Source organism: Amblyomma mixtum, chromosome 7 (assembly GCF_055824585.1).
Source record: "Amblyomma mixtum isolate Tamu chromosome 7, ASM5582458v1, whole genome shotgun sequence".
NCBI classification, from domain to species: domain Eukaryota; kingdom Metazoa; phylum Arthropoda; class Arachnida; order Ixodida; family Ixodidae; genus Amblyomma; species Amblyomma mixtum.
The window spans coordinates 150,708,492-150,733,685 of record NC_143018.1 but is presented as its reverse complement, the minus strand read 5'-3'; the positions used below and the strand labels follow the sequence as shown (position 1 = coordinate 150,733,685).

General features: G+C 51.3%; 2 protein-coding genes across 6 annotated transcripts in view; one reads left to right on the top strand and one right to left on the bottom strand.

Moving 5' to 3' along the window:
* Positions 1-12,607, top strand: part of Coq7 (ubiquinone biosynthesis protein COQ7, mitochondrial) — a 57,412-nt gene extending 44,805 nt beyond the window's left edge. The window contains exons 2-4 of the mRNA XM_089553562.1: positions 11,500-11,691; positions 11,755-11,920; positions 12,150-12,607. Coding sequence (XP_089409688.1) covers positions 11,524-11,691; positions 11,755-11,920; positions 12,150-12,436 — 621 coding nt within the window. The 5' untranslated portion in view covers positions 11,500-11,523 and the 3' untranslated portion in view covers positions 12,437-12,607. The remainder of the gene's footprint in view (positions 1-11,499; positions 11,692-11,754; positions 11,921-12,149) is intronic.
* Positions 1-25,194, bottom strand: part of shf (WNT inhibitory factor 1) — a 412,546-nt gene that overhangs the window by 27,913 nt on the left and 359,439 nt on the right. The window lies entirely within an intron of this gene.

Below are 25,194 nucleotides of genomic sequence, written 5' to 3'. Positions count from 1 at the left end.
TCAAAGCATCTTACCTGGAATGAGCATATCGACTACCTCCAATCTAAGTTGTCATCTGCCATTGGTGCCATTGCGCGTGTGCGGCGCTTTATCCCTGCTAAAGTGAAACTTATGCTTTACAATGCTTTAGTGCTATCTCTCATGCAGTACTGTAACATGGTGTGGGGCACAACTGGTGTGACCAATTTGCGCAGGCTACATTTACTGCAGAAGAGAGCAGTACGTTATATTGCTGATGTACATTACACTTTCTCCACGAAGCCTCTTTTTTCAAAGTTTGATATTCTTCCTGTGTTTTGTTTATACAATTATAGGTTGATTGTACGCTATAAAGCTTTCGTTAAATTTCATATGGATTATGCAATTCGTCTTGCAAGACTACAGGTGAACACAAGTGATCGTCAAACCAGATACAAAGAAATATGGTCCGTGCCCACCCCTAGGACATCCTACGATGAACAATCATTATCTTACACGTTGCCCTCATTGCTAAATTTACTAAACCGTGTGTAGTTTGATCCCACTTGTAACCAAAACGACATCGTGAAACACTTTTGCCAACTTGTTTTTTTGCAAGGCTAAAATAATTTTATTTTGTTCGCGACAGTTTCTGTTGATTTGTACCGGCATTTTTGTTTGAGTTTCTTTTGCGTTTGCCTTTTTTTTTTAGTGTCTCTTTGATATTGTCTGTTTTTTTTTTATGTATGACTGGCCGTTCATCTTGCTGTTTGCCAACCAGTAAGGGGTCGGGACCTCGTCAAGCTCCCCGAGCTTTTAGTCCCGCACTCCTCCTTCTCAAAGGAAATAAAGGTGATTGATTGATTGATTGATTGATTGGTATGTAAACAACTGTAGCACTTAGGTGCAGTCATTGTCATAGATGGATGGATGGAAAAACTTTAGCAAGAGAATTCGAGGCTCGCAGGCCTACTGGGTCTCCGCACAACCCCACTCATGGACTAAACGTTCATGTGGTGTTGGTCCATGACGTACGCGGCCGAGCTGACGGCGGTCTTCTGCCTGGCCAGGTGCGCTGACCGTCTCCCAGTCCTCCCATGTTCAGAGAGGCACCGGCGCGGGGGGGGGGGGGGGGGGGGGAGGAGACGCCGGGCATGGGATGTGGGTAAGGGTGGCCTTGGGTTGGAAACACAAAATGCATATGGGGGGGTACCGACATAAATTTAGAAAAATCAGCTGGTGTAGGCAGCGTTCGCGTCTGCAGGCGGCGCCAGACTGACTGTTCTCTGGTAGTGAGGGATGGGTGGGGTGGCAGGTAGATGAGGCGCTCAGCGCGGGAGTTTGAGGTGAGCTCAGCAAACGAGTGCATACGATCTTTCGAGAAATCCCCCATGAGGACCGCCTGTGCCCGGTTTCTGGATCCTCGGGCTACGAAGTCGGCGGCCTCGTTGCCGGGATTTCGCACCCAAATGAGCTCAGCGCGTCGGGGGAGGTGGGGGGTGGGCTTGTGCAGCAGGCAATGTGCAGGGGGATGAACCCTACCCCTGGTGATATTTAGGATGGCTGTTTTCGAGTCACTAACAATGTAAAGGGCGTCTCTGCATGCCGGAGCAATGGCTATAGCAGTCTCCTTCTTCCTCGGAGGTGGTGCCTGAAGGAATTAAGTTTGGAAGTTAGGGGTGTTAAGTGTGGGTTGCGGGCAACCGCAGTGGCTCCGTGCTCATCGCAGGTGGCATCCACCCAAACGGCATCGGGCTCATCCCCGTACTATTTTTGCAGCGCTGCCGCGACCATGGCCACGGCTATATGTACTGAAATGTGAGTGGGGAGTGTTCTTGGCGATGTATTGTTTGCAGGGATATTGATGCCTAGCTTACTGATTGTGTGTCGTCCGGTAGCTGTAGGGGCTAGTCTAATATAATGCCACCTAGTATTGCCAGGTGGCGCATAGCTGATGACAACAAAGTAGTGCTAAACGACACTAAACGGCTGCCGTCTTAAGCTCTGCTCTTTCTCATGGTCAATATTTCTCTGCAACGAACGCTTTCCGAAACATGGATCATTAGCCTCGTTCTCTGTTTCAGTCACCGATCTCACAGTATTTGTACAGCTTGTTTCAATTGCACATCTGAATTTCATTTATTTCCTAATTACTATTATTATCATTGTTATTTTTTCCCCCATCATTATTTTCTTGTTTAACATTTTGAGCACCTATCAGTTGCCGCCTGTGTCTTGGCCAATCCACCGCAGTGGGCACGCGCCATTAATGAGAGGACAACAACAGCAATCGGTCGCCATTGTTGCCTCAGCTTGCCTGGCCTTGTCTGTCTTCATGCCTGGTATTAAAGCACCCTTCGTCAGCAAGTACGCTACAGTCTGGTGGAGTGTGCTGGGTGCCCGTTGGCCCCTCCAGGAAGCCGTCACGCCAGCCCTGTACTGCTTGACACCCCGGTACATCGCCTCATTCGGAGGCTCCAGGAACTGCCTCTGGAGGTTGGACCATTAGAGAGCGGCGCCATGACGACAGCTGCTGCTCCTCCTCTGCAAATTGCCACTGCCGTGCCATCCCACTACACCTTGCAGACTCCCCGGATTCCCAGGACGTTCCGTGGGGAACTTTTTGAGGATGTGGAGGACTGGCTCCTTCACTTTTGAACGCGTAGCTTCAATCAGTGGGACGACACAGCCAAACTCCGCAATGTTTACTTCAGCCTCGAGGATGGTGCTCGCACCTTGTTCGACGAGAGTTCCGTCATCGAGTGCTGGGGGCCTACACTAGCATGGGTCGTCGCGAACGAGCTGAGCGCGCACTATAATCCCGCGTCCAGCTGCCGAACGAAAGCGTTCAGATGTACGTCGAGGACATGATGCGCCTCTTCAGGAGAGCTAGCTGATCCGGACATGCCGAAGAAAAGAAACTCCGGCATTTGATGCGTGGTGTCAAAGAACAGCTGTTCGCAGGCCTCGTGCGCAGCCCACCAGCGCCCGTCGCTGCACTCCTTACAAAGGCCACAACGATGAAAAATGTCCTTCAACAACATTCTGCGACTTACAACTGGCCTGTGCATGCTGCTGCAGTCGCCGATCGAATCATTTGCCACCTCCGAGAGCCACCCTGACGACTTGCGCGAATTGATTCGCACCATCGTGAGTGAAGAGGTCCTGAAATTTTGCAGCCCTTCGCAGACTGCGCTGGGTTCAATTTCCGCTGTTCGCGAGGAAGTGCAACAAGAGTTCAGGGGTCCTACTATCGAAACATCACCTCTGTTAGGAGATTACCACTGCCCCACCTATGTTGAAGTTGCGAGACTCCCGGCTGCCGCTTCGCCACCACCGTTTCCAGTAACGCGTCCTGTGCCACTGTCCTCAGTGTCACCAGTGCAGTATTTCGACGATCGCCGAGCGCTCTTGCGGAAGGGCGATGTCTGGCGCACACCTGACAACCGGCTACTCTACTTTCACTGCAGAGAATCAGGCCATCTCTATACCGCCATTGCTCTTATCGACGCCTCGGTCTGCAGGGCTTTCGAGCCGATTCGCCCAGACCCCGGTTTGGCCACTTGTCATTGAAGACTTCCTTGTGGAACAGCGAATTTCAGTCCGCGCGCCGCATCAGCCGCGCTCATCGTTTTCGAGGCGCTCTTCCCCGAACCCCCACAGCTCCTCGCGAGCAGCACAGGGTCGCTCGCCCAGCCCTCGCCGGGAAAACTGAGACCTGCGACCTTCGGGGGCGAGGTCGCTGTGAGTCGCTGCGCTGAAGACCTCCCGCCGCCGCCGCCGCTACGCTCCGACCGTGAATAGATGGCACCGTCATCCGACCGAGACAGCCCTGTTTCTTTGGACATCTGTTCTCGACAGTCACAGAGTTAGTGCATTAGTGGACACCGGGGCGGAATATTCAATTAGGAGTGATAAATTGGCGACTCTTCTTAAAAAGGTGCTTACTCCTGGTTCTGTGGTGCATCTTCGTATTGGCGGTGGTCATCTCGTTACCCCCAAGGGTATTTGCACGGCTCGCGTTCAGATTCACGGATCTACGTTCATCACCAGTTGTGTCGTTCTGTGCAGTTGTTCCCGCCATCTCATTATCAGCGTTGACTTTCTGCAGGAGTATGGTGCCGCCATCGACCTCCGCCAACGAATCATCACCTTTTCAACCAGTAAACCGACCCGCCTCTTGAATAAACAGCGCGAACGACGACAAGCACAAGAGACAAGGAAACGGACGACATAATCTTTGCTGATTTCTAGCGTGCTTCTGTTGCTGTTGTCACTTTTATGGGTTTTTTTGCACTTTGTATATCTTTCCACGCTGCCGACATATATGTATTTGTACTTGTATGATCAGCAATAAACCCTCAGTTGTAGTCGGCACTGTGTCGTCCGTTTCCTTGTCTCTTGTGCTTGTCGTCGTTCGCACTGTTTATTCAAGATGCTTAACCAACTAGCCCGCCAAAATGTGTTGAACCACCTCGACAACTCTTGCCACCGCAGTGCCGCGCCCTTCGCACTTCTGCAGAAAGTGGCACGTTGCCGCCACTTTTGGTTGAAGTCACCTGCGGCGACTTGCATGACGCAGAAGCAGTCGCCGAGGCTAACCGTTCACTGCTGCTGACTCAAGGCATCTGCTTCACTCGCAGCCTACTGACGCTTCGTGGTGGCCGGTCTGCGATCCTGGTCACTATACTTTTTCTAGTGAGTACCGACACTTTTTTGCAGGAACTGCTATCACTTCTTCCGAACCCGTTATCGATATTCGTGTTTGTTTTGCGTCCGCGGCAGCCAGCACTGACGAACCCTTCGTTGAAAACGTCGACATAAACTGTCACCTATTTCGGGAGCAACGACTGGCTTTGGAGTAACTGCTGCTGAAGTTCCCAGATTTCTGGGTCACGTTAAGTGCGGCCGGACCCCGAAAAGACTGCCGCCGTCGCACGTTTTCGCGTTTCAACCGACAAGAAAGCAGTCCAGCGCTTCCTGGGTCTCTGTGCGTATTATCGGCACTTTATTGCGGACTTCTCCACGATTGCCGAGCCATTGACGTGCCTCATCAGGAATACTACATCCTTCGTCTGGTCCACTGAGCAACAGATCGCTTTCTCTACGCTCCGCCTTCAAACATCTCTCGTTCTTGCGCACTTCGACGAAAATGCCGATACCGAGGTCCACACTGACGCCAGTAACATAGATCTTGGCGCGGTCCTTGTTCAACACCAAGAGGGAGCTGCACTCTCTCCCGTGCCAAGAGCAATTACTCCCCGTCTGAAAAAGAATGCCCTGCGGTCGTTTGGGCCACCATGAGGTTTCGCCCTTATCTGTACGGCCGCCCATTCAAAGTCGTAACCGATCACCACTGCCTATGCTGGCTGGCAAATTTGCGAGACCCATCTGAATGCCTGGCACGCTGGAGCTTACGGCTCCAGGAATTTGACATCACCATTGTCTACAAGTCTGGCCGCAGACACCAAGACACGGACACACTGTCCTGTGCACCAGTTGACACTGGCGCGCAGCACCCGATGATGACAGTGGCTTCCTTGGTACCCTCACCGTCGCCGACCTATTGACCTGGCAGAGGACAGGCGCGGACCTTCGCCCTCTCATTGACACCCTTGAAGGTAGCGAAACGCCTAAACCTCGCCACTTCTCTCGACGTCTTGGCTCCTGCTGTTTGCGGCAAGGTTTCTTGTACAAGAACTCGAGAGGCAACGATAGACCTTACCTTGTCGTCATTCCAGCCGATCTCCAAGCTGACATTCTAGTTTCTTCACAGAGTTTTCTTCACAGCATTTAATTTGAGAGCCATTTATTTCTACGTTTACTTTTTGTATTTTGCATCTGAGCCTTGTATTTATTGCTGTATTTTGTGTTACAACTTGTATTTAACATTTTTCAATTTTGCTAAACCTGTTCTTTTTTGCATATATTATGTATTCGCCCCTCCTGCTTGGGCCTACTGTAGGCCTGCAGTATGTTCTAAATAAATAAATAAATAAATAAATTCTCTTCGCCTGCCACGATGAGCCCACGTCTGGCCACTTGGGCTTTTCGCGTATGCTCGCCAGAGTGCGGAACATGTACTACTGGCCTGGACTTTCTGCTGGACATTTTTCGGCTGAGCTGGACAATGCACCGCGAGACCACGGCCTACCATCCGCAGTGCAATTCTGATTTTTCTGGCGAGCACGCTAATCCGATTGTTGAGGTGAGTTTAGTAATGGTATCTGCTGCCGTTTATAGCGTGTCCTCCGTCTGATTCGTATGTTGTCTGGAGTGTGATGTCATTGGCGTATAAAGTGTGACCAAGATGGGGGATTTGCTGCAGCTAAGGGGATAAGTGTAATGTTGAAGAGAAAGGGGGAAAGCACGGGGCCTTGGGGTGTGCCCACGTTGGCAAATGTGTAGGGTGAGGTGTGGAGATTATCGACGTGAAGCGTGGCTGTCCTGTGTTGGAGCAAGGCTCTTGTGTAGTTGTATACCCTAGGACCTGTGTCTGTAGTATTGCTGTGTGTTGTACATTATCGAAGGCTTTTTTCAAGTCTATAGCTAATATCGCCTTAGTATGAGTGGGTCAGGCACTTCTCAAGTTTGCTGTAGCATAGCGTCCTGTGTAGATAAGCGTCGCCTGAAACCGACCATAGTGTGCGGGTATTGTCCCGTGTCATCCATGTATGCTGTTAGCCGAGCTAGTATGACCTGTTCAAGAAGTTTCCCTCAACTGGAGGTGAGCGGATATTGGTCGCATATTCACTGGGGCGATTGGCTTGTTAGGCTTTGGGATTAGTATATTACTTTTACATTACGTCTTTTTATTACGTCTCTCATAGCCTCAGTCGCTTTGGGACGTTAAACCCCATAAACCAAACCAAACCAAACTTTTACATTTGTCCATTCTGCTGGGAGTGCGCCCTCTTCCCAGTGTCTGTTATCACGGTCTGTCAGTTCCTGGATTGATTTACCGTCCAGATTTCTGAGGACCGTATTTGTAACCTCGTCTTTGCCCGGCGTAGTGTCCCTGAGCCTTTCAAGTGCTGCCCATACTTCTGATGTTGTTATTGCAGTATCTATTTTATCATGTGGTTCTCTTGCATTGGGCGGGAGGGGTTGTAGTTGTCCCGGGGTGGTGTGCATATCCTTTAGCGTAGCTCGAAGGGTACCTGTGTCGTGTCTGTGTTGATGTGTTAGTCTAGCTATTATGTTGCGTGTGTTCGTTCTCCTCAGGGTGGGGTCTAGCAGGTGCCGGAGTGGGTGCCATGCACGTGGTGTGGTGAGGTCCCCTCTTAGCCCTTCACATATTTTTGTCCAATTCTGCTGCTCCATGTTCTTCAATTTGGGTGGCCAGATCATTAATTTTCTGTTTAAGTTTGCGATTGTGCTTCTGTGTGGCATATCGTTTAGTTAAGCTGCAGTGGGCTTCAAGTGCACCATTCTCGTATCTAACATTGGCCTCTCTTCATGTGCATCAAAGCTCTGCGTATTAGTGTCTCGGTCCTGAAGGAGTTGTCTCACCCGTGGCCCTAATTCTGTGTGGTCTTTAGCAGGGGTATTTTGACGTTGCTGTCGGAATTTTCCCACTTCACCAAACGATGCTTATATGATTTAGGCGTACAGTGTGGACCTGCTAGAGTAAGGGCAATGGTATGATGACTGCCTAGTGTTTGTGGGGTTCGTTCCCACGGCAGATGTGTCTGCCGAGCGTGACATCTGGGCTGGTATCCATCACCCCAACCGTACCCTGTTTGGTGAGGATATCGAAGTCGTTATGCATGGATAGCTGGGACTGCTGTATCTGATTGAACAGAACCTCTCCTCGGCTGCCAGTACGGCTGTATTCCCAGCCAGCGTGTGCGCAGTCTAGGTCCCCCGCTATTATAAGTGTGTTTTCTTGGCCTCCTGCGCTATGGTCTTAATTAGATTAGCGCAGCGAGATGCGGGGCTACTAGGAGGGTTGTATATATCGGAGACTATTAATGATTTTTTGGTAACGTCATTCGGTAAGATTTCTCCAGTGGTATGTGCTGCCTCGCGTCCGTGCTCGTGTTTTGTGCGTCTGAGTGTGATGTAGGTTGTAACCGTGGGCTTGTTGGGTGCATGGTATGCTGTATATCATGGTATGTTAAGCGCTGTGCGCGTTTCTAGTAGGAGTATAAGGTCAGGGGGTGACGATTTGGTAGTTATGATCCATCAAAAAAACGGCGCACAGAACCAACTACCAACTAGCCCAACTTTCTGCTTTACTGAATGCTAGTTATGCTTTCGCCTAATGCTCCGGCAGTTCCAGTGCCAGATTAGTGGTTGTTGACGTTATGAATGGGAGGATTAGCTGCCATCTTTCTGCACTTGTCGGTCTGGGAGGGGGTTGGGACTGAGAGGAATGAGGGATGATTGAAGTGGGAGTCCAGCCAATTTGGCTTCTACCATCGTTTCTACTTTAACAGCGAGTTGGTCACAGAATTTGTTCAGCGGCGCCTCTAGCTGGGCCGTGAGGGTTTGGAATCGTTCTTCCATTTGTTTCTGGAAGATTTTGAATTTTGCCTCTAGGCAGGCTTCCAGTTCAGCTGGGGTCATTGACGCTGTTTGATTCGATGCGTTTCTTTTTTTTTTTGCCGGAAGGAGGGGGGCGGGGAGGGGGGGTAGTGTGCGGGGATGGAGAGGTTGGAGGGGAGCTGGATGGAAGAAGTGTCAGGTTGGTGTCGGTGTGCTGGGCTGGAGATAGGGCGAAGATGGTTGGGAGAGGTGCCTTATCTCTACCCTGAGACGGGCCACTTCTTCCGCCTGAGGGTCTGGGCGACCCTGTCTGCCCATGTCAGTCCGTCTTCCGGAGGGCTCCCTGGAGCCGCTTCGGCGCGGCTGTCCACCGGAATCCCCGCGTGGCGGTCGTGGCGCTCCCTGCTTCGGCTGCCACTACCCTGTTCCAGTTAAGTGTTCGCCACTGCACAGTGCACTCATGGAGATACACAGCCCCTTGGAGTCCGTTCCGTGGTCATCGCCACATCTCGGGCATTTTGGGCTGTTTTGGATACGGGCTGACATCGTAGCGATATCCCGGTTGGCGGCAGTCAGTGTAACCCCTCTGGCCTGGAATGGTATGGAGTACCCTGGTGTACACCTCCGAACTAAATCAGTTTCCGGGGAACTGGCCCTGGTGCGAAGGTCGCCGGGATAGACTGGTGCGTCCCATACGACGGGCGGCCATAATGTCCGCGTCAGGGTTTCGCCTTTGTAGATCTTCAAAGATTTCTTGCTCCTTTTCGTCCCAAAAGGCGTCCGTAATCACGCCTCGGACAGCATCCAATGCTCGGGCTATGCATGACGTGACTGCATATTCTTTGCTGATGTGGATCATGGTTTCACTCGCACCAGTCGAAGTGCCGTGCCTCTACTTAATTGTTGTAGGGTATTGTTGCTTGGATGTATCCGTAGCTGGACGTTGTCTCCCGGCTGTCTGTTGGCTGCTGCGCAAATGCTTCGGAGCATTTGCTGTGGTTGCACGGTTGGTAGCAGTTGGTAGATACAGCCCTCCTTGCGAGCGGAAAATTACCTTGTAAGCTTGCGGAGCTAGGTGGCGCCATATGTCTGTTGCGGCGCTCGACAATTCTTGTGGCACGCAGCTGCGTACCGTTAGGTTTGTACGTCGGACGCCGACAGCGAAGCGAGCCCTGCGTTGTCTGCCTGTGTTCTTCTTCTTGTTGGCACCGATGACGATGGTCTACTCGGCACGATTAATGTCCGTCGTCGGCATGATCGCATTCATTGGGAAGTTACGTACTCGAGCAGTAAATGTTGAATCATGTACAATTACCTTGAAGCGTTCATTTAGAGAATACACGGGCTGTTTGAAGCAGCAGAAAAAAGCGAGCAGCAGATATCGTAATCAGCAGCCACGGAGTGAGGCGAAGACAGCGAGGGGTATTCGTCGGCACAACCCATCGTAACGTGTGCAAGGGATCGGCGCACTGACGCGCTGTCGGGACACAGACGTCCGCCCAGCATCGGCGTAGTGTGGCAAAGCGAAATAAAACACGGAAACCGCGTTTGCTGTTCTACTGAATGAGATCGGCCCAAGCGAGCCGCTTGGTTTCAGAACTCGGTGTCGTCCCCCGCTCGCCTGGCTTCTCTCAGCATACGTCGCGGTACCGGCCAGGTTTGCCGGCATTTTGAAAGACCCTGGTATGCGCAGCATGTGTTCGAGAGCAGACGACGCAGCAGTCTGTGTGCCACAGCTTTTGGAGCCCACGTGACCAGGGTTGCTGCTCTTCCCTGATCATGACGTCACAGCACACCCCGGCGCTCAGAAACCGAAATCGCTCAGTATAAATAGTACAATAACAAATTATTTGCGGCGAATATATGAATCGCGGAGCGCGTATCACGCGTCCTGGGGCAATACGCACCGTTTGAAACAACACGCCAGCGAAAAATTTGGTGTCTCCACCCCTTTAAAGAACCCTACCTGGTCGACATTTCCGGAGCCCCCCTCTACGGCGTCCTTCATAGTCCGAGATTCGGTTTTCTGACCCGCCGCGGTGGCTCAGTGGTTAAGGCGCACGTCTACCGAGCCGGAGTACCCGGGTTCGAACCCGACCGCGTTCCGATGGAGGCGGAACGTAAAAAGCGCCCGTGTGCTGTGCGATTTAAGTGCACGTTAAAGATCCCTGGGTGGTCGAAATTATTCCGGAGACCTCCACTACGGCACCTTCTGTCACTCCCACCTTCCTTTCCTTACGGCGCGGTTCGGCCGTCCACCGAGATATGTGAGACAGATACTGCGCCCTTTCCTCATAAAAAAAGAAGCAATTTTAATTCTGTTTTCTAACTCTTCGCGTTTCCTTAGAAGACCTGTACGGCCTCTGCAGTTCAAATTGGAACGTTTCCAGGTGAAGACACAACACGGTAAGCGCATATTGGACACCAGCGACCAGAAAAGTACCAACGGCGCAGCTTTGATTTACGGGACCTGCAATCGCAGCGGTCAGGCCAAACTTGATGCTGTTGCGCGATACTTGCTTCTTTGCCATCGGTCGGCCGTTCGGCGTAACCACGCAGTGCAGACGCGGAAAGCTATAAAGCCCGTCCTATTTGTCTCCCTGTCTGCTTAGCGCTATGTGGCAAGTGAACCGTCACCAACTCGCCCAAACCTCCATTCTGGCATGGACAAAGCGCCGAGCCGATATTCAGCCCGGCCTGCATTTTCTGCCGCTAAACGTAGTTCGGCGCCGGGGCCACGCGGGTGGCAAAGCCATGCAGGCCTGGCTTTGTCATCGAGGCGCTCAAATTGCACGCGAAATCGCTGAGCGAACTATAGGGGCACTTTATCTGCCTGCAGCGGGACCGTGTTTCGGTTTTAATGACGTTGTCTCCTATCAGCGGTGCATGTGATTATGAATAACTGGATAAAACGGCGCAACGGAAGACGAGACAAGAGAAGGAAGGCTTGCCCTTCTCGTTGCGCTGTTATATCCAGTTCTTCAAACATGTACCTACCAGCCCGTATTTCGCCTCTTCATGCGATTATGGTTGGGTCGATTTTTACACCAGGCCAAGAAGCGTCTGGGGCGTGACATGCTGCCTTCGTCGACGCGTCGGGTGGCCGCCATGGCCGCTCGGCGCCTGAGCTGCCCGCCTGACGAGGAGGCGTGGGTGCGCCGGCGCCGTGACCGCCTCTACGACCGCATCCTCCGGGTGGACCACGCCGGGGAACTGGGCGCCGACCGCATCTACGCGGGCCAGGTAGGGGCACTCTACTAATTGGCCGCGGAGCCGCGTACAGACATAAGCTCTTATTATTGCCAGGTGTGCGTGCTGGGCCGCGACCCGGAGACGGGCCCCGTGCTTCGCCACATGTGGTCGCAGGAGAAGGAGCACCTGCGCGCCTTCCAGCGCATGCTGCCCCGACACCGGGCCCGACCAACGGCGCTGCTACCCGTGTGGAACGCGGCCGGCTTCGCCCTAGGCTTCGGTGAGGTGTCTTCTGTTCTCAGCCGACTTCTTCACGCCCTTTTGGTGCGGCGAATGCGATGTGGGAATGCGCAAAGGAAGGTGAGCGCTGGTCGAATCCACTCAAAGTGGAATGAGGGATGTCAACAGATGGGATCGTCAATGGGGTGCCTCATAATGATTGGCTCTTTGTAGGCTGGCATTTGATTTTCCTTGGCTAGGGGACTGAGAGGTAGTACGTGTCTTCGCAGCGTCGGCGCTCCTGGGTCCCCGCGGGGCCATGGCGTGCACTGTGGCGGTCGAGTCGGTCATCACCGAGCACTACGACAACCAGATCCGCGAGCTGCTGGCCGACGCCGGCGGCAGCCAGGAGCACGCCGAGCTGCTCGACCTGCTGCGGCGCTGCCGCGACGACGAGCAGGACCACCATGACGCGGCGCTGGAGCACGGCGCCCAGGGGGCGCCACTTTACGCGATGCTCACGAGCGCCGTCAAGACCGGCTGCCGCGGCGCCATCTGGTTGGCCGAAAGGCTGTGAGAGCGATGGAAGCGTCTGTCAGAGTCCTCGTCTGCTTCGCTGCCTAAGTGCAGCCAGCTTGCCATCAACAAGTATGCGCACTGTTCACAGCGCTGAAGTCCAGCTCCGTTTCATAGACAGCTAATTTTTGGCTGCCTGTTTCCGTCTTAGTAAAGTTTCAGCTTCTTTTGACTTCTTTCCTTCCTTTGCACCAGGGGTGCCGCGTCGGAGACGGCTTGTGATGTCTTTGTGACGGGACAGCGCAAAACACCGGGACAAGAGACAAGCGCTGTGACAATGACAATGAATAACCAACATGCCCAAGCTGCTGTCCTGGTTGTGATGTCTTCAAGGCTGAGGGTCTGCTAGACAATACTTGGCAACAACAGAGAACTTGCAGGGGGTATAAACTGAAGCCTTATGTACATGGATTTATATATATGCAAGTTGAGCAGCGAGCACAACAACATGGAACTGGCTAACATTAGGGGAGGCCCCTACTCGGCATAGCCGAAGATGCGTTACATGTCACCGTAGCCCAGAACCCTTTTTCCGGGCTCCGAGACCCAGTTTTAAAGACCCATGGGCCCGGCCCACATTCTTCAGCATCCAGTCGTGTCAAACTCTTAATACGATTGGTTGTTAGCCGTGTGGCCCGCCCTCCAATTTCCATAAGGAGCATAACCGTCTCTCAAATATACATAGTGTAAAAAAGGACATCATTTTCACTTCAAAATCATACATTCCGAGAATGGACACACAAACGGATTTGCTCCATGGGTTACACGTGCCACGCCCCACGCTTCCACTGTATTAGACAAACTCTCTCCCCTATGGAAGAGAAAGCAAAACACTTCCACGAGTGCGCTGGTCTCCCCAGAACCCGTGACCTGGACGGCTCTCGGAATTAGGGCAATTATCGGACCCAAACGCGAGCCACGACGGTCGCGCACAACCGGGAGCGCCGAACCGCGTCCCATGCGAGTCGGATTACCCTGCACTGCTGACCCGGCAGCCGCCCCACCGGGGTCCGGGAGGCGTCATAACTCAAGTGGCCGTCACTGTTCTTAATTAAGCAGGTGGCTGCGTTCGCTCCGTCCGGTGGCGTCTTCTGCGCGCGCCTGTTTCTTGAGAACTGTTGATGTTTCAGCTCTCGAGCTTGGGCGCCATACCGAACGCCGGCCAGCTGCACTGTCGCCGACCACTCCCCTTTAATGAAATAAAACAGCGCGAGGGACGGGACGAAACACGAAGGAGCAAAACACAGACGCGGGCGCTCCTTCGTGTTTCGTCCCGTCCCTTGCGCTGTTTTATTTCATTATGCAATACCAACTAGCCCGGCATCTTGCACTTCTGAACTCCCCTTTATCTGGGCGCGCCCGAGCCCGCTTCGTCTGGCAGTGTTCCCTTTTCAAAGAAAAGCTGTCCAACCTCCGAACGAAGCTAGATTGAACAGCATCTGGCATCCGTCAAGACGCGGTGAGCGTGTGACGCAGTGTCGGTGCGAACATTTTTATAGTACGGCCCTGTCGCGAAACAAACCCCGCACCCCGTTCTCATTCACAAAATGCCGTTAATTTCGTGCCCCCGGGTGTTCGAGGCCTTACGTGAGAGCGGCCCAGGTTCCGTGTACGTGCTCAGACACGCGCGTATGTGCTATCGGGGACAAATGTGGTATACTCCACGCGGTGGGAGCCGGAGCAACGGACGGACGGTAGCGCCCCCTTTGAAACGGGGTGGTGGCCAACTGCCACCATGCTCAGGTTTTCTTTCTTTATTTTTGTTCAACTGTGTTAATTCTCATTAAGATTCGCCATCTTCTTTCACTATGGTTTCCTACGCTTCTAACCTATGTCACATCTCCGCTTTTCAGCCACCAATCCTCCAATCGCTTTTTGCTAACTTCCACTGCAGATTTATTTACATGATCATTGTTATCTTTGAACCCTAGGGCCTCAGGAAGAATGATTGGTTTGGTTTATTGGGGTTTAACGTCCCAAAGCGACTGAGGCTACGAGAGACGCCGTAGTGAAGGGCTCCGGAAATTTCGACCACCTGGGGTTCTTTAACGTGCGCTGAGATCGCACAGCACACGGGCCTCTAGAATTTCGCCCTCAAGAAATTCAGCCGCCGCGGCCGGGATCGAACCCGCGTCTTTCGGGTCAGCAGCCGAGCGCCGTAACCACTGAGCCACCGCGGCGGGCGGAAGAATGACTGTGCCTGCATCGACCTCATACATTCGAGTATGAGGTGTTCGATTGTTTCCACAGATCTACTACACACTGAACATGTGTCATCATCATCGTTGAATTTTTTTGTAGCTGCGCGTTGTAAGACACCCTGATCTAGCTTCAAAGAGTAGGACACTGTCTCTTGAGTTATCATAGAAAAATTCTTTCCTGATCTGCCTTTTCCAGTATCGATATAGTTCTACACTATTCTTCTTTTCCATTGAATTAGTCCAATTTTTAACTTCCGCGTTTTTAACCTGTCGTTTAATGCTCTTTCTTTCTCCGTCCTCATGACCGGCATACTTACTGGTTATGTAACAAGTGAAGGCGGGTTGACAATGTAGTGCATATTGCAAGCGCGCAAAACGACAAGGGACGAAGAGAGGTTAGCACAGGAGAAGACGCGGAACTTCAACTAAGGTTTACTGCAGGAAAACCACATTTATACATGATTCGTAATGACACCTGATAAACAGCCGACAGCATCACATTATACAGGCACGTGGTCGCGCGTGGCACAAGTTAGCATCTAGATAGTGGAATTCTTTCTTGCATAAAGATACTGAAGTGGAGCTGATGCAACGGTCATTTTCTTTTTTTATGCAGTAGGCTTCAAAAATTTCCCTGCTAAGCTGGGCCGTCAATTTTTTCAAGACAATTGTGTCGCCGAACCTGGGCGTGCAGTTACGACAATGTTAGTTTTATAGTTAGTTTCCTAGTTCTTTTCCGCCACTGTGATTCAACGCTATTTCTGCATAAGTATTTAAATACCTTAGCTAAGTATTTAAATACCAATTTCCTCAGGCGTTCTCGATATAGTATTTTACTCTTACCTTCCCGTGCTTCGAACGATGCCCAGCCCATATCCCTCGTTTGTGGTTTTGCCGTGGGCACCTAGTGCTAATCTTCCAACAGCTCTGATTTACGTCTAATCTCGACTGAACTTCAGACCTTAAGCACAGAACCGCATTGCCGAAAGTAAGTCCCGGCACCATTATTCCTTTCCAAATACCTCTTAGTACTTCATATTTGTTGTACCCCCATAATGACCTATGTGCCCCTTTATGGAAAACTGCGTTGAAACGCCATCTACAGGCGGCATTTGGGATCGAGACAGCCAATGCGTGACCTTTATTATCAGCAGCCATGTCGCTGGGCTCGTTTCAATGTTTCGCGCTTTAGCTCGCAAAACGCCGCAGTTTTCCGTTGCTCTGGCTCCCGCCGCGTGGAGTATACCACTGTTGTCCCCGGTAGTACATGCGTACGGTAAACGTGTTTGGCGAGGTGCGCACGATGCGAGAGCGTGGTCTTCATTCCGTTCTGCGCAGTGGAAAAATCGATATGGTTTCAGAAATGCTTGATTGATTCAAGCATGTCCCATCGCTCGAGGATGGTTTGGTTTGGTTTATGGGGTTTAACGTCCCAAAGCGACTAAAGCCCCACCTCGATGGACACTTCCCAGGCGTACACGAGAAGCGCCTGCGCGCCCAGCACGCGCTGCGACGGGCGTCGAAAAGTGGCATTCACCTCCATGCTCCTGGTGCTGGCTCGCTCCCCCTCCCGAGCCGACTGAAAGAATGTCAAGCCGTGAACAAAACATGGTTGGGGGGTGCTGAAAGGGCGAATTAAACCGCGAAGAAAAGTTCGGGGAACACGAAGCTATGAAGAAAGGAGTCCTCGAGAGCCCCGCGGTCCTCCGATTGTTGTCAACCGGACCCCGCTTCCGACGCGCGCGCTAGCGCCCGTGCGCAGGCGCCGATATCTGACATGCACAGATATCTGCGCCCCGCTCGCGCCTGCTCGCGCGTAGCGCCTCGCGCATGCGCAGACAGGCTCCAGCGTACGCCCGTGCGCGTAGGCGCTCCGCCCGTACGCCTCGGAAGTGTCCATCGAGGTGGGGCTTAAGGCTATGAGAGACGCCGTAGTGGAGGGCTCCGGAAATTTCGACCACCTGGGGTTCTTTAACGTGCACTGACATCGCACAGTACACGGGCCTCTAGAATTTCTCCTCCAAAGAAATTCTAGCCGCCGCGGCCGGGATCGAACCCGCGTCTTTTGGGTCAGCAGCCGAGCACCATAGCCGCTGAGCCACCGCGGCGGCCCATCGCTCGAGGAATCCACACAGTTGTCACGGCAGCCGAGGCGGTGTGTGCTACATGCCACAGATGCCTAAAATATCCGAGGGTCATCTGTGAGGCGCAAGGCCGAGTTGTAGCTCCTCCGAGTGCCAGCACTCTACGCATTACAGACACGATACGCAGCTAAATTTGCACAGGGCGTCTGCTTGCTCCAGATGTACGCGTTCAACCAGCTTATGTGCGCTTTTGTCGAGATTGTGCGTGCATTCTGGAGCGTGTAATGGGTGATGGGCGGGTAGCAGTCGGGGTATTCTCGGGGAGGACAGTGGACGGGGTACTGAGAGGGACAAAAAGTGAACTTTCTGAGAACGTTGCACGGCGTAACTTGGTAGTGGTAGCGGCGGGGCTGAATGATGTCCTGAGCGGTGACGCCGCACAGGTGGTGGAAAGGAACAGAGAGGTTGTTGATGACGTGAATCTTAATCGAGAGATAAAGTTAAGCCTGAAGTGGCAGACAAACAGGGAAGTGCACAGAGAAGGCTTTGGCAGAGGGTTTGCACGAGATGGCATCCATTTCAGTAGAAGGGTGGGAGCAGAGATCGGCCGGCACCTGGCACGCCGGGCGGTATAGCTTTTTTAGGGGGTCGACGGCAGCTCAGGGTGTAGGGGAAGGTAGAGGTGAAGTAGAAGGTGTAGCAATGGTGGCTGAGCCCAACAAAATGGCCACTAGGAGGTCCAGAAAGAAAACTGCCAAAAAGAAATATAACGCCAGGATCAGTTACATAAACATGCAAGGGGGTAGAAAGAGAGCGAAATGGCTGGAAATAGAACGGCAGTTAATTAAAGGACGAATAAGTAGTTGGGTACGCTCAATGCCAGGCACATCTGAAGGATCTAGAAGAACCACTGTTAATCGATGGCTACATCTGGGAAGGGTGCAACAGCACAACAACGGAGAGGAAGAGAAGAGGAGTAGGTATATGCTGATACATCACGGAACAAATTGGCAGAGAATAAAATCAACTTGCAAAGAACATGTCTGGGTATCAGGTAAAGTTGCCGGTAAAAGGACATGGCTAGGGGGTAGTTTATTTAGGGACCGGGGACAAATGCAGGCAAGACGACAAAGATCTAGTTAAATGTCTCAATGGCGATATAAAGCAGTTTGGAGACGGTGCCGATATTTTCTGCTTGGTGAGATCAATGGCCACATAGATGATCTGGATGGATACACAGATTGTAACAGGAAGTTAATGCTAGACTTCTGTGAGCGGCACAACTTAGTTATTGTTAAGAGAGAAACTAAATGTGAGGGACAAATCACGTGGGAATCCCGTAACAGGCAGACGACCATTGACTACTGCCTACTGTGGCAGGGCATCTATAGCAAGCTCACAATAATGGAAATAGACGAAGAGGGGAATTACAGCGTGGAAAGTAATCACAAACGTATTAGTCTACAGCTGGGAGCCCTGATCGAAAGAGAAATGTAGAGAAGTAAAAAAGTGAGCGCAACGACGAACAAATATCGCTAACAGCAGCCGACAAACGCCCCGTGGAAAAGTGGGGTTATAATCAGAACTACTCATCAGCACAAAAATGAAACAAGTAAAAGGAGTAAAAGAGGAAAGAGGAAGCCGCGAAGCTGGTGGAATATGGAAATTAAGGAGGCCATCGAACAACGACGGGCGGCTTCAAGGGAACACAGAGAAGCATAGTGGGCGCAGTGATCTGAAGAGAAAATAGCCCAAAAATGGGAATGTTGTCGACAAAATAAGCAGCAAGTGCAGGTCCTCGTCCAGGCTAAAATAAAGCCGTCCTCTGATCACTCGCTGGCTGAAGTTCGCAATGCAAATAAAGGTTGAGTCAAGAAAATTTTGAAAACTATTTAAGCTGGCTGGGTACTACGAATCAAACAAAGCAGGAACAGATTCAAAATGCCGAGGAAAAATATTTAGAGAAAGACGATGCTGTGAACTACATTACATCATTTATAGCTGCGTCTTTTAGCAACGACAATGGGGTAATCTCCCCTGTGAGGGAGCAACACGGGACAGCACAATAGAGAACAGCTTAGAACTGACTAGTCGTAACTGGAAAAGGCGGAAGAAAATATTCCTAAATACACATACGCAGGGATAGACGAAATTCCAATCAAGCTCATTAATGACCTTGGTCCAAAAAACAAGGAAACGCCGATAAAAGCTTTGTAGACAGTCATAACAAATAAGCAAATTCCGCAGAGCTCGAGACAGAGTAAAATGAATTTGATTTGTAAAGGGAAAGGAGATACGATGAACATAAAATCCTTCCGTTCGATTACGATAACATCTGTTATATACAGGCTGGCAATGCAGGCGGTGAAATTAAGAATGCAGTCATGGGTGGAAGGCAATAGGATACTCGGAGAACTTCACAACGGGATCAGAATGGGTAGGCGCTTAGATGATAGCCTCTTCGTGCTTACCCAATGCATAGAAATAGCTAAGGCGGAAAACAGACAGCCTTGTTACGTTCTGGGCGAGCCGAGTGAGACGCGCGCCGGCGTTCTGGGCCAGCGGAGTGAGACGCGCGCCGGCGTTCTGGACCAGCCGAGTGGGACGCGTGCCGGCGTTCTAGGCGAGCCGAGTGGGACGCGCGCCGGCGTTCTGGGGATGCTACATAAACGCCACGGCAGAGCGCTGCGCCGCTCTTTCCTGCCCGTCTGCCGAGTTGGAATAAAGGCGTTCCTTCGGTGTCGCCGCTTGCTCGTCGATTCGCCCGAAACGTAACAGCGGTGGGGATCGACGACTCCGGGTTCCGCGGCGGTTGTCGGTGATTGCCTGGGAGGTCTCTTTTGTTCACCAGGTAGCTTGAAAGGTGAAAATAGACTGTCACTGACTAGAAAGGGCAGTGGGTGGAAAGCAGCCAGATTTTTTTCCTCGTAAAGTTTTCGGTCGTAGCAAGATGGATCTCGGTGCGATTGTTAAGCCCGAATTAATGCTCTTAGCCGAAGAGCTGGGCGTAAAGGTGGCGAAAGCCATGAGAAAGCCCGAGATCATCTCGGCCATCGAAAAGTGTGGCGCGGACGCCGATGAAATTTTAAAATCTTGGACCGAGGTGCAGAGGAAACGGAAGAAAGAAGAACTTGAGCTAGAAATGCTTAAGCAAAAGGTTAAGAAGGACGAGGAAGCCATGGCGATCGATATATCGACAAAATTGGACATGCGAAGTCTCTTGCAGCCCTTTTGCGTCGTGGGAGACATAGGTCTCTTCCTAGTAAATTTTGAGCGGGTGTGCAGAAAAGGGGGCTTCGTGGAGTCGAGCTGGCCACAAAGGCTTCTGAGCTTGCTGCCAGCGGAAGTGGCTGATGTTTTGGCAAGGTTAGATTGCAAAGAGGCGGATGATTACTCGTCCGTAAAAACCTGTCTACTGAAGAAGTTCAGGCTGTCCCCTGAGGTTTTTCGAATAAAGTTTCGAGAGGCAAGGAAACAGCCGGAAGAAAGCTATGCCGAGTTCGCTTACAAGTTAATGGGCTTTCTTGAGAGTTGGCTCCGTGGTGTAGACTCTTATGAGGACCGCGAAAAGGTGCTAGCGCAGATTGCACTCGAGCAGTTTTTCTGTTCTGTTCCTTCAACCCTGAATGATTGGATTCAGGACAGGCCAGATGTAAAAACCGTACAAGTGGTGGCAGATTACGCAGACCTGTATTGCTCCAGACACGGGAAAACGTTTAATAACGAAAAGCCTAGCTTTGTCCGAAGCCACGAGCGAGGAACGGCTCGTGCGTTATCTAAAAACGCAGAGCGTTCGACGCATGTTCCGCCTTCAAAGGAAGCGTTGGACCCAGAAAAGCAAAAGCTAAAAACAAAGTCGTTTGAAGCAAGAAAGCCTATTCTTTGCTACAAATGTCACCAGCCGGGTCATGTGGCTTCAGGCTGCCGTGTGCCTAAAGTGTCATCGGTTAAGGAAGCGTTGGATCCAGAAAAGCAAAAGCTAAAAACAAAGTCGTTTGAAGCAAGAAAGCATATTCTTTGCTACATATGTCACCAGCCGGGTCATGTGGCTTCAGGCTGTCGTGTGCCTAAAGTGTCACCGGTTAACTTGTGCATGGATAAGGCAGAAGACCTGCTTAGGCCATACTTGTACGACATAGAAGTAAATGGTCAGTCTTGCAAGGCTTTAAGAGACACGGGAGCCACACACGACCTGGTTCATTCCTCGCTAGTGAAGCAAGACGATCTCACAGGCGACTGCGTGTGGGTTCGACAGGCCCTGGAAGATCGTACAATCAGCTTGCCAGTAGCCAGAGTAAAACTAGACGGGCCTTTCGGTGTAGTAGACACGGAGGCAGCAGTGTCCGACGGAGTATTGCCAAACTGCCCGTACATTCTTTCGAACAGAACGGCAAGGCAGCTCGATGACTCGGGCGTCTCGCTTGACATGAATCCCGTTCTAGTAGTCACTCGCTACTCTGCAGGCTTTCTAAATAAAAGTTGTTCTCTCTCTCTCTCGCTCTATGACGTCAGCGAACGGCTTTGAGCCGCAAACGCTCGCGACGAGGGCAGAAGCTGATAAGTCAGATAGCGAAACGGCAGAAGGGACGCCGGAGGATAAGCTCGAAGAAGCCGACGTAACCACGCTGGTTTCGCCGGAAAGCGCGAACTTCCGTGCTCTGGTAAATGTTGATAAGGCCACACTTACCAGAGAACAGGCCACGGACCCAACGCTAGAAAAATGTCGAGATAGCCTGGGAAAAAATGTAACACCGAATATCTCGTTTTATGTGAAGAACGGTATTATTTATCGCCACTTTAAGGATAAAGGAGGGAATGAAGTAGACCAGCTGGTAGTTCCATGCAAGTACAGGCGTGACCTTCTGGAACTTGTTCATAAGGAAGGATGGTCGGGGCACTTAGGAATCACGAAAACGAAGTGTAGGCTAATGGCAGAGTATAATTGGCCCGATTGTTCCAAGTACGTTGAGGAGTTCGTTCGTTCGTGTGACACGTGTCAGAGGACGGGACGTCCGAACAAGCGACGAGAAGCCCCCCTTACCCTGGTGCCGATGGTGCTGGCGGTGATGTCTTTCATCGGGTTGGTGAATTACTACCATCAGTACATTCCCAAGTTCTCGGATAAGGCGAGTCCACTTACGGATGCCCTCAAGCAAAAGGAGCCCAATAACATTGTATGGGACGATCGTAAACGTCAAGCGTTCGAGTCCCTGAAGCTGGCATTAACTCAGCCTGTGCTGGCCACCCCAGACTATGTGAGGCCTATCCTGGTGCAGTGTGACGCTAGCGAAAGAGGTACGGGCGTGGTACTAAGCCAAGAAAACGACAAAGGGGAAGAACACCCGATTTTGTTTGTCAGCAGGAAGCTTACTTCGAGGGAACAAGCTTACAGCACAATTGAAAAAGAATGCGCTTGCCTGGTGTGGGCTGTCGAGAAACTTCGCTGTTACCTTTTGGGCTCTGAATTTATTATAATTACTGATCATCGGCCGTTGACATGGCTCCAGCAACTGTCTCAAAAGAACGGCAGATTGCTCCGGTGGAGTTTAACTCTCCAGGAATATACTTTTGTGGCAAAGCATAAGAGAGGCAAACTTCATGCGAACGCAGACTTGTTAAGTCGGGCGCACGAATAAGTACGCCATCTGGAGTTCTTGTTTCTTTTGGCTCATCTGCATCACTGTACATAGTCTCATCAGACAGTCATTCATGCTTATTCCTCTTTCAAATGTTCGCTACTAATCTTTTTCTTTTAGGGCAAAAATCTGGTTGCATTTAGGAAGACTTTGGGCAGTATAATGAGGCAAACAAAGGCATTTTCGGTGAACACAATTGACATCTTGGGCACCTCGGTGGCTTCTGTGGGGCTTGGTTGTTGTTTCCCCGTCTGCCCAGCCATCAGCCTCTTTCAAGAATGGGGCACCGGTGGCTTCGGCCAGAGGTTCAGAAAGACACCGTCGGGGCAGCCCTTGATGCCTGGCCACTGCGGTCCACATCTCTTCAACGGCATGGAGGCCGTCACAATGATGTGTGGGTGAATTCATCCTCGTGCTACAACCCCCTCCTCCAGCCAGACCTCGGAACGGTGTGCTGCTGTGCTGTGCTGGTGCTTTCGTCTGTGGACTCCGCCGCACCAGATTTCGGAAGCAAGATTTCAACAGCGCCGAACTGGTCGTCACGACTTATATGGAGCAGCGGTGCGTGTTGCTCTCACGAACTACGTTATTGTCGACTTGCGACTGTAGGGGAGCTCTTCACAGCTGTTGGCATAACAGCGAAGAACTTGTTCAATTTATGTGGTGTCCTCCTAAAAGGGGGAGGAGTTGTTACGTTCTGGGCGAGCCGAGTGAGACGCGCGCCGGCGTTCTGGGCCAGCGGAGTGAGACGCGCGCCGGCGTTCTGGACCAGCCGAGTAAGGGACGCGTGCCGGCGTTCTAGGCGAGCCGAGTGGGACGCGTGCCGGCGTTCTAGGCGAGCCGAGTGGGACGCGCGCCGGCGTTCTGGGGATGCTATATAAACGCCACGGCAGAGCGCTGCGCCGCTCTTTCCTGCCCGTCTGCCGAGTTGGAATAAAGGCGTTCCTTCGGTGTCGCCGCTTGCTCGTCGATTCGCCCGAAACGTAACAGTTTCTGCCCCATATGTGAGTACCAATGAGATACAGCTGCTATATACATTCCTCTTGAGGGGCATTGATAACCTGCGATTCACGTTTGAGAGAACCTGCCAAATGCGCTCCGCCCCATTCGTACTCTTCTCATTATTAATGCGAAAATTGTTAGGCTAGGCCGCCGGGGCCGTGTCAGCAAAACCTGTCCGCAGCAGTTGTGACGTTCTCAGAAGTGGTATCATCAAACGAGTGGTTGTAATTGAAAGATGATGTGAGGATGCGGAAAAAATGTGGAATAAAAAATGTCGGAAAAACGTCGAAATAGCGCGGACGTCGATAAAGTGTTTGGGCGGGAATAGAGCCGTTTATAGCAAAATTGTGGAAAAATGGGCAAGAGAGTGTAAATGAAGTTTGAAATGTATATGATCAGTGAAACTTAATCGAACACAAAATTTCCTTGACATAGATTGACTAATTACCAGCAGAAACCGTTGGACGGTTGAATAGGCTGGACAGGGATATAGTAAGCGGGCGAGAAAGCAACCACGGCGCCATATTTAAAAAAAGTTGGAGGCTTATCAAGGTTAAGCCCAGTGGATGCGAAGCAGCCTTCGTTTTGCATTCTTATTATTAACGTCCTTAGCGTTTGGAGGCATCTTGACCGCATACACGCCCGGCGCAAAGACGCTGGCGCGGTTGCGGGCACAGAGACTGACGCGACGGCGGGCGCGCGCCGCTTCATCCCTGGCGTGACGTCACATATCACGTGATGCAGCGATCGTGGCGCCGCCGCCGCGTCGCGCGCGACGGCGCGAACCGAAGTGTGGAGGCCTCCGCCGGGCGACGTTAGGGTGCCTGGATGCGCGCCCTCGCCCCCGCTCCGTTCAGGGTGAGGACAACCGCGTCGTCTGCTACGGCGTCCGCCATTGCATAGCCCTCTCTCAGGTAGCGCGCTGCAAGCATACGACTATGGCCCTAGTTGCTCGTCCGCGTGCACGTTTCGTGCTAATAAAATTACTTGAAGAGGGGGCAGGACAAAATAATAGACCAAGGAAGTTAACTTTTTAATGGTACAGTTTTGCTCAACCCATGCTGTGACATGATATCGTTCACGAATGCAGCGTGTTTTGCTTCGAAACACAGTGCAGTAATTGTTCGCTTAGAAAGTATGCGATGTGAATCGCTCTATTCTCGCGGTATGACAGATGCCGTAGTTCACTGATTTTTATTGGCGTGGTGTGAGCTTCTCTTTCGTGAACTGAATTCGTGAACTATTTCACTTTGTTGTGTTAACACGGTATTATTATTCAAATGAATATAAGACTCCCGTAAAAAAAGATGTCACCTTGAGAAAAACAGAACGTTTTTTTAAGCCACGGGTTTACACAGACTATGGTAAAAAGATGCGCAGTTATTATGTACCGGCTGTATTTAATGAAATTCCCGATGATCTATGTATTGCAAGTAACAAACGTAGGATGATGACTGACATGAGAAATTGGTGTGCAAATGTATTTCCCTGTGTATAGCTTGAGTTCTTTGGTATGTGCAATTTTGTGTTCAAAAATTTTTTTTGTTTGTGTTTTATTTGGTTTATTGATTTTTTTTCTATGTTAGTATGAGTGTTTAGACAAGTAAAGTATACATATGAAGGTATTTCTCCACCTGCTGCCTGATCAGCCAACAAGCAAAATGTGCTTAGGCAGATCAGAATTTATGAATGTGTACGTATACAGACAAATAAAAAAAAATTGCTTTAGCTTATGCGAGCTCTAGGTGCTGCACCTTCCCAAGGCAAGGCGGGCTGACAAAATTTTATTTTTCTAAACTGTCATTATGGGACATTAAGATATGAACTTCAATTGCT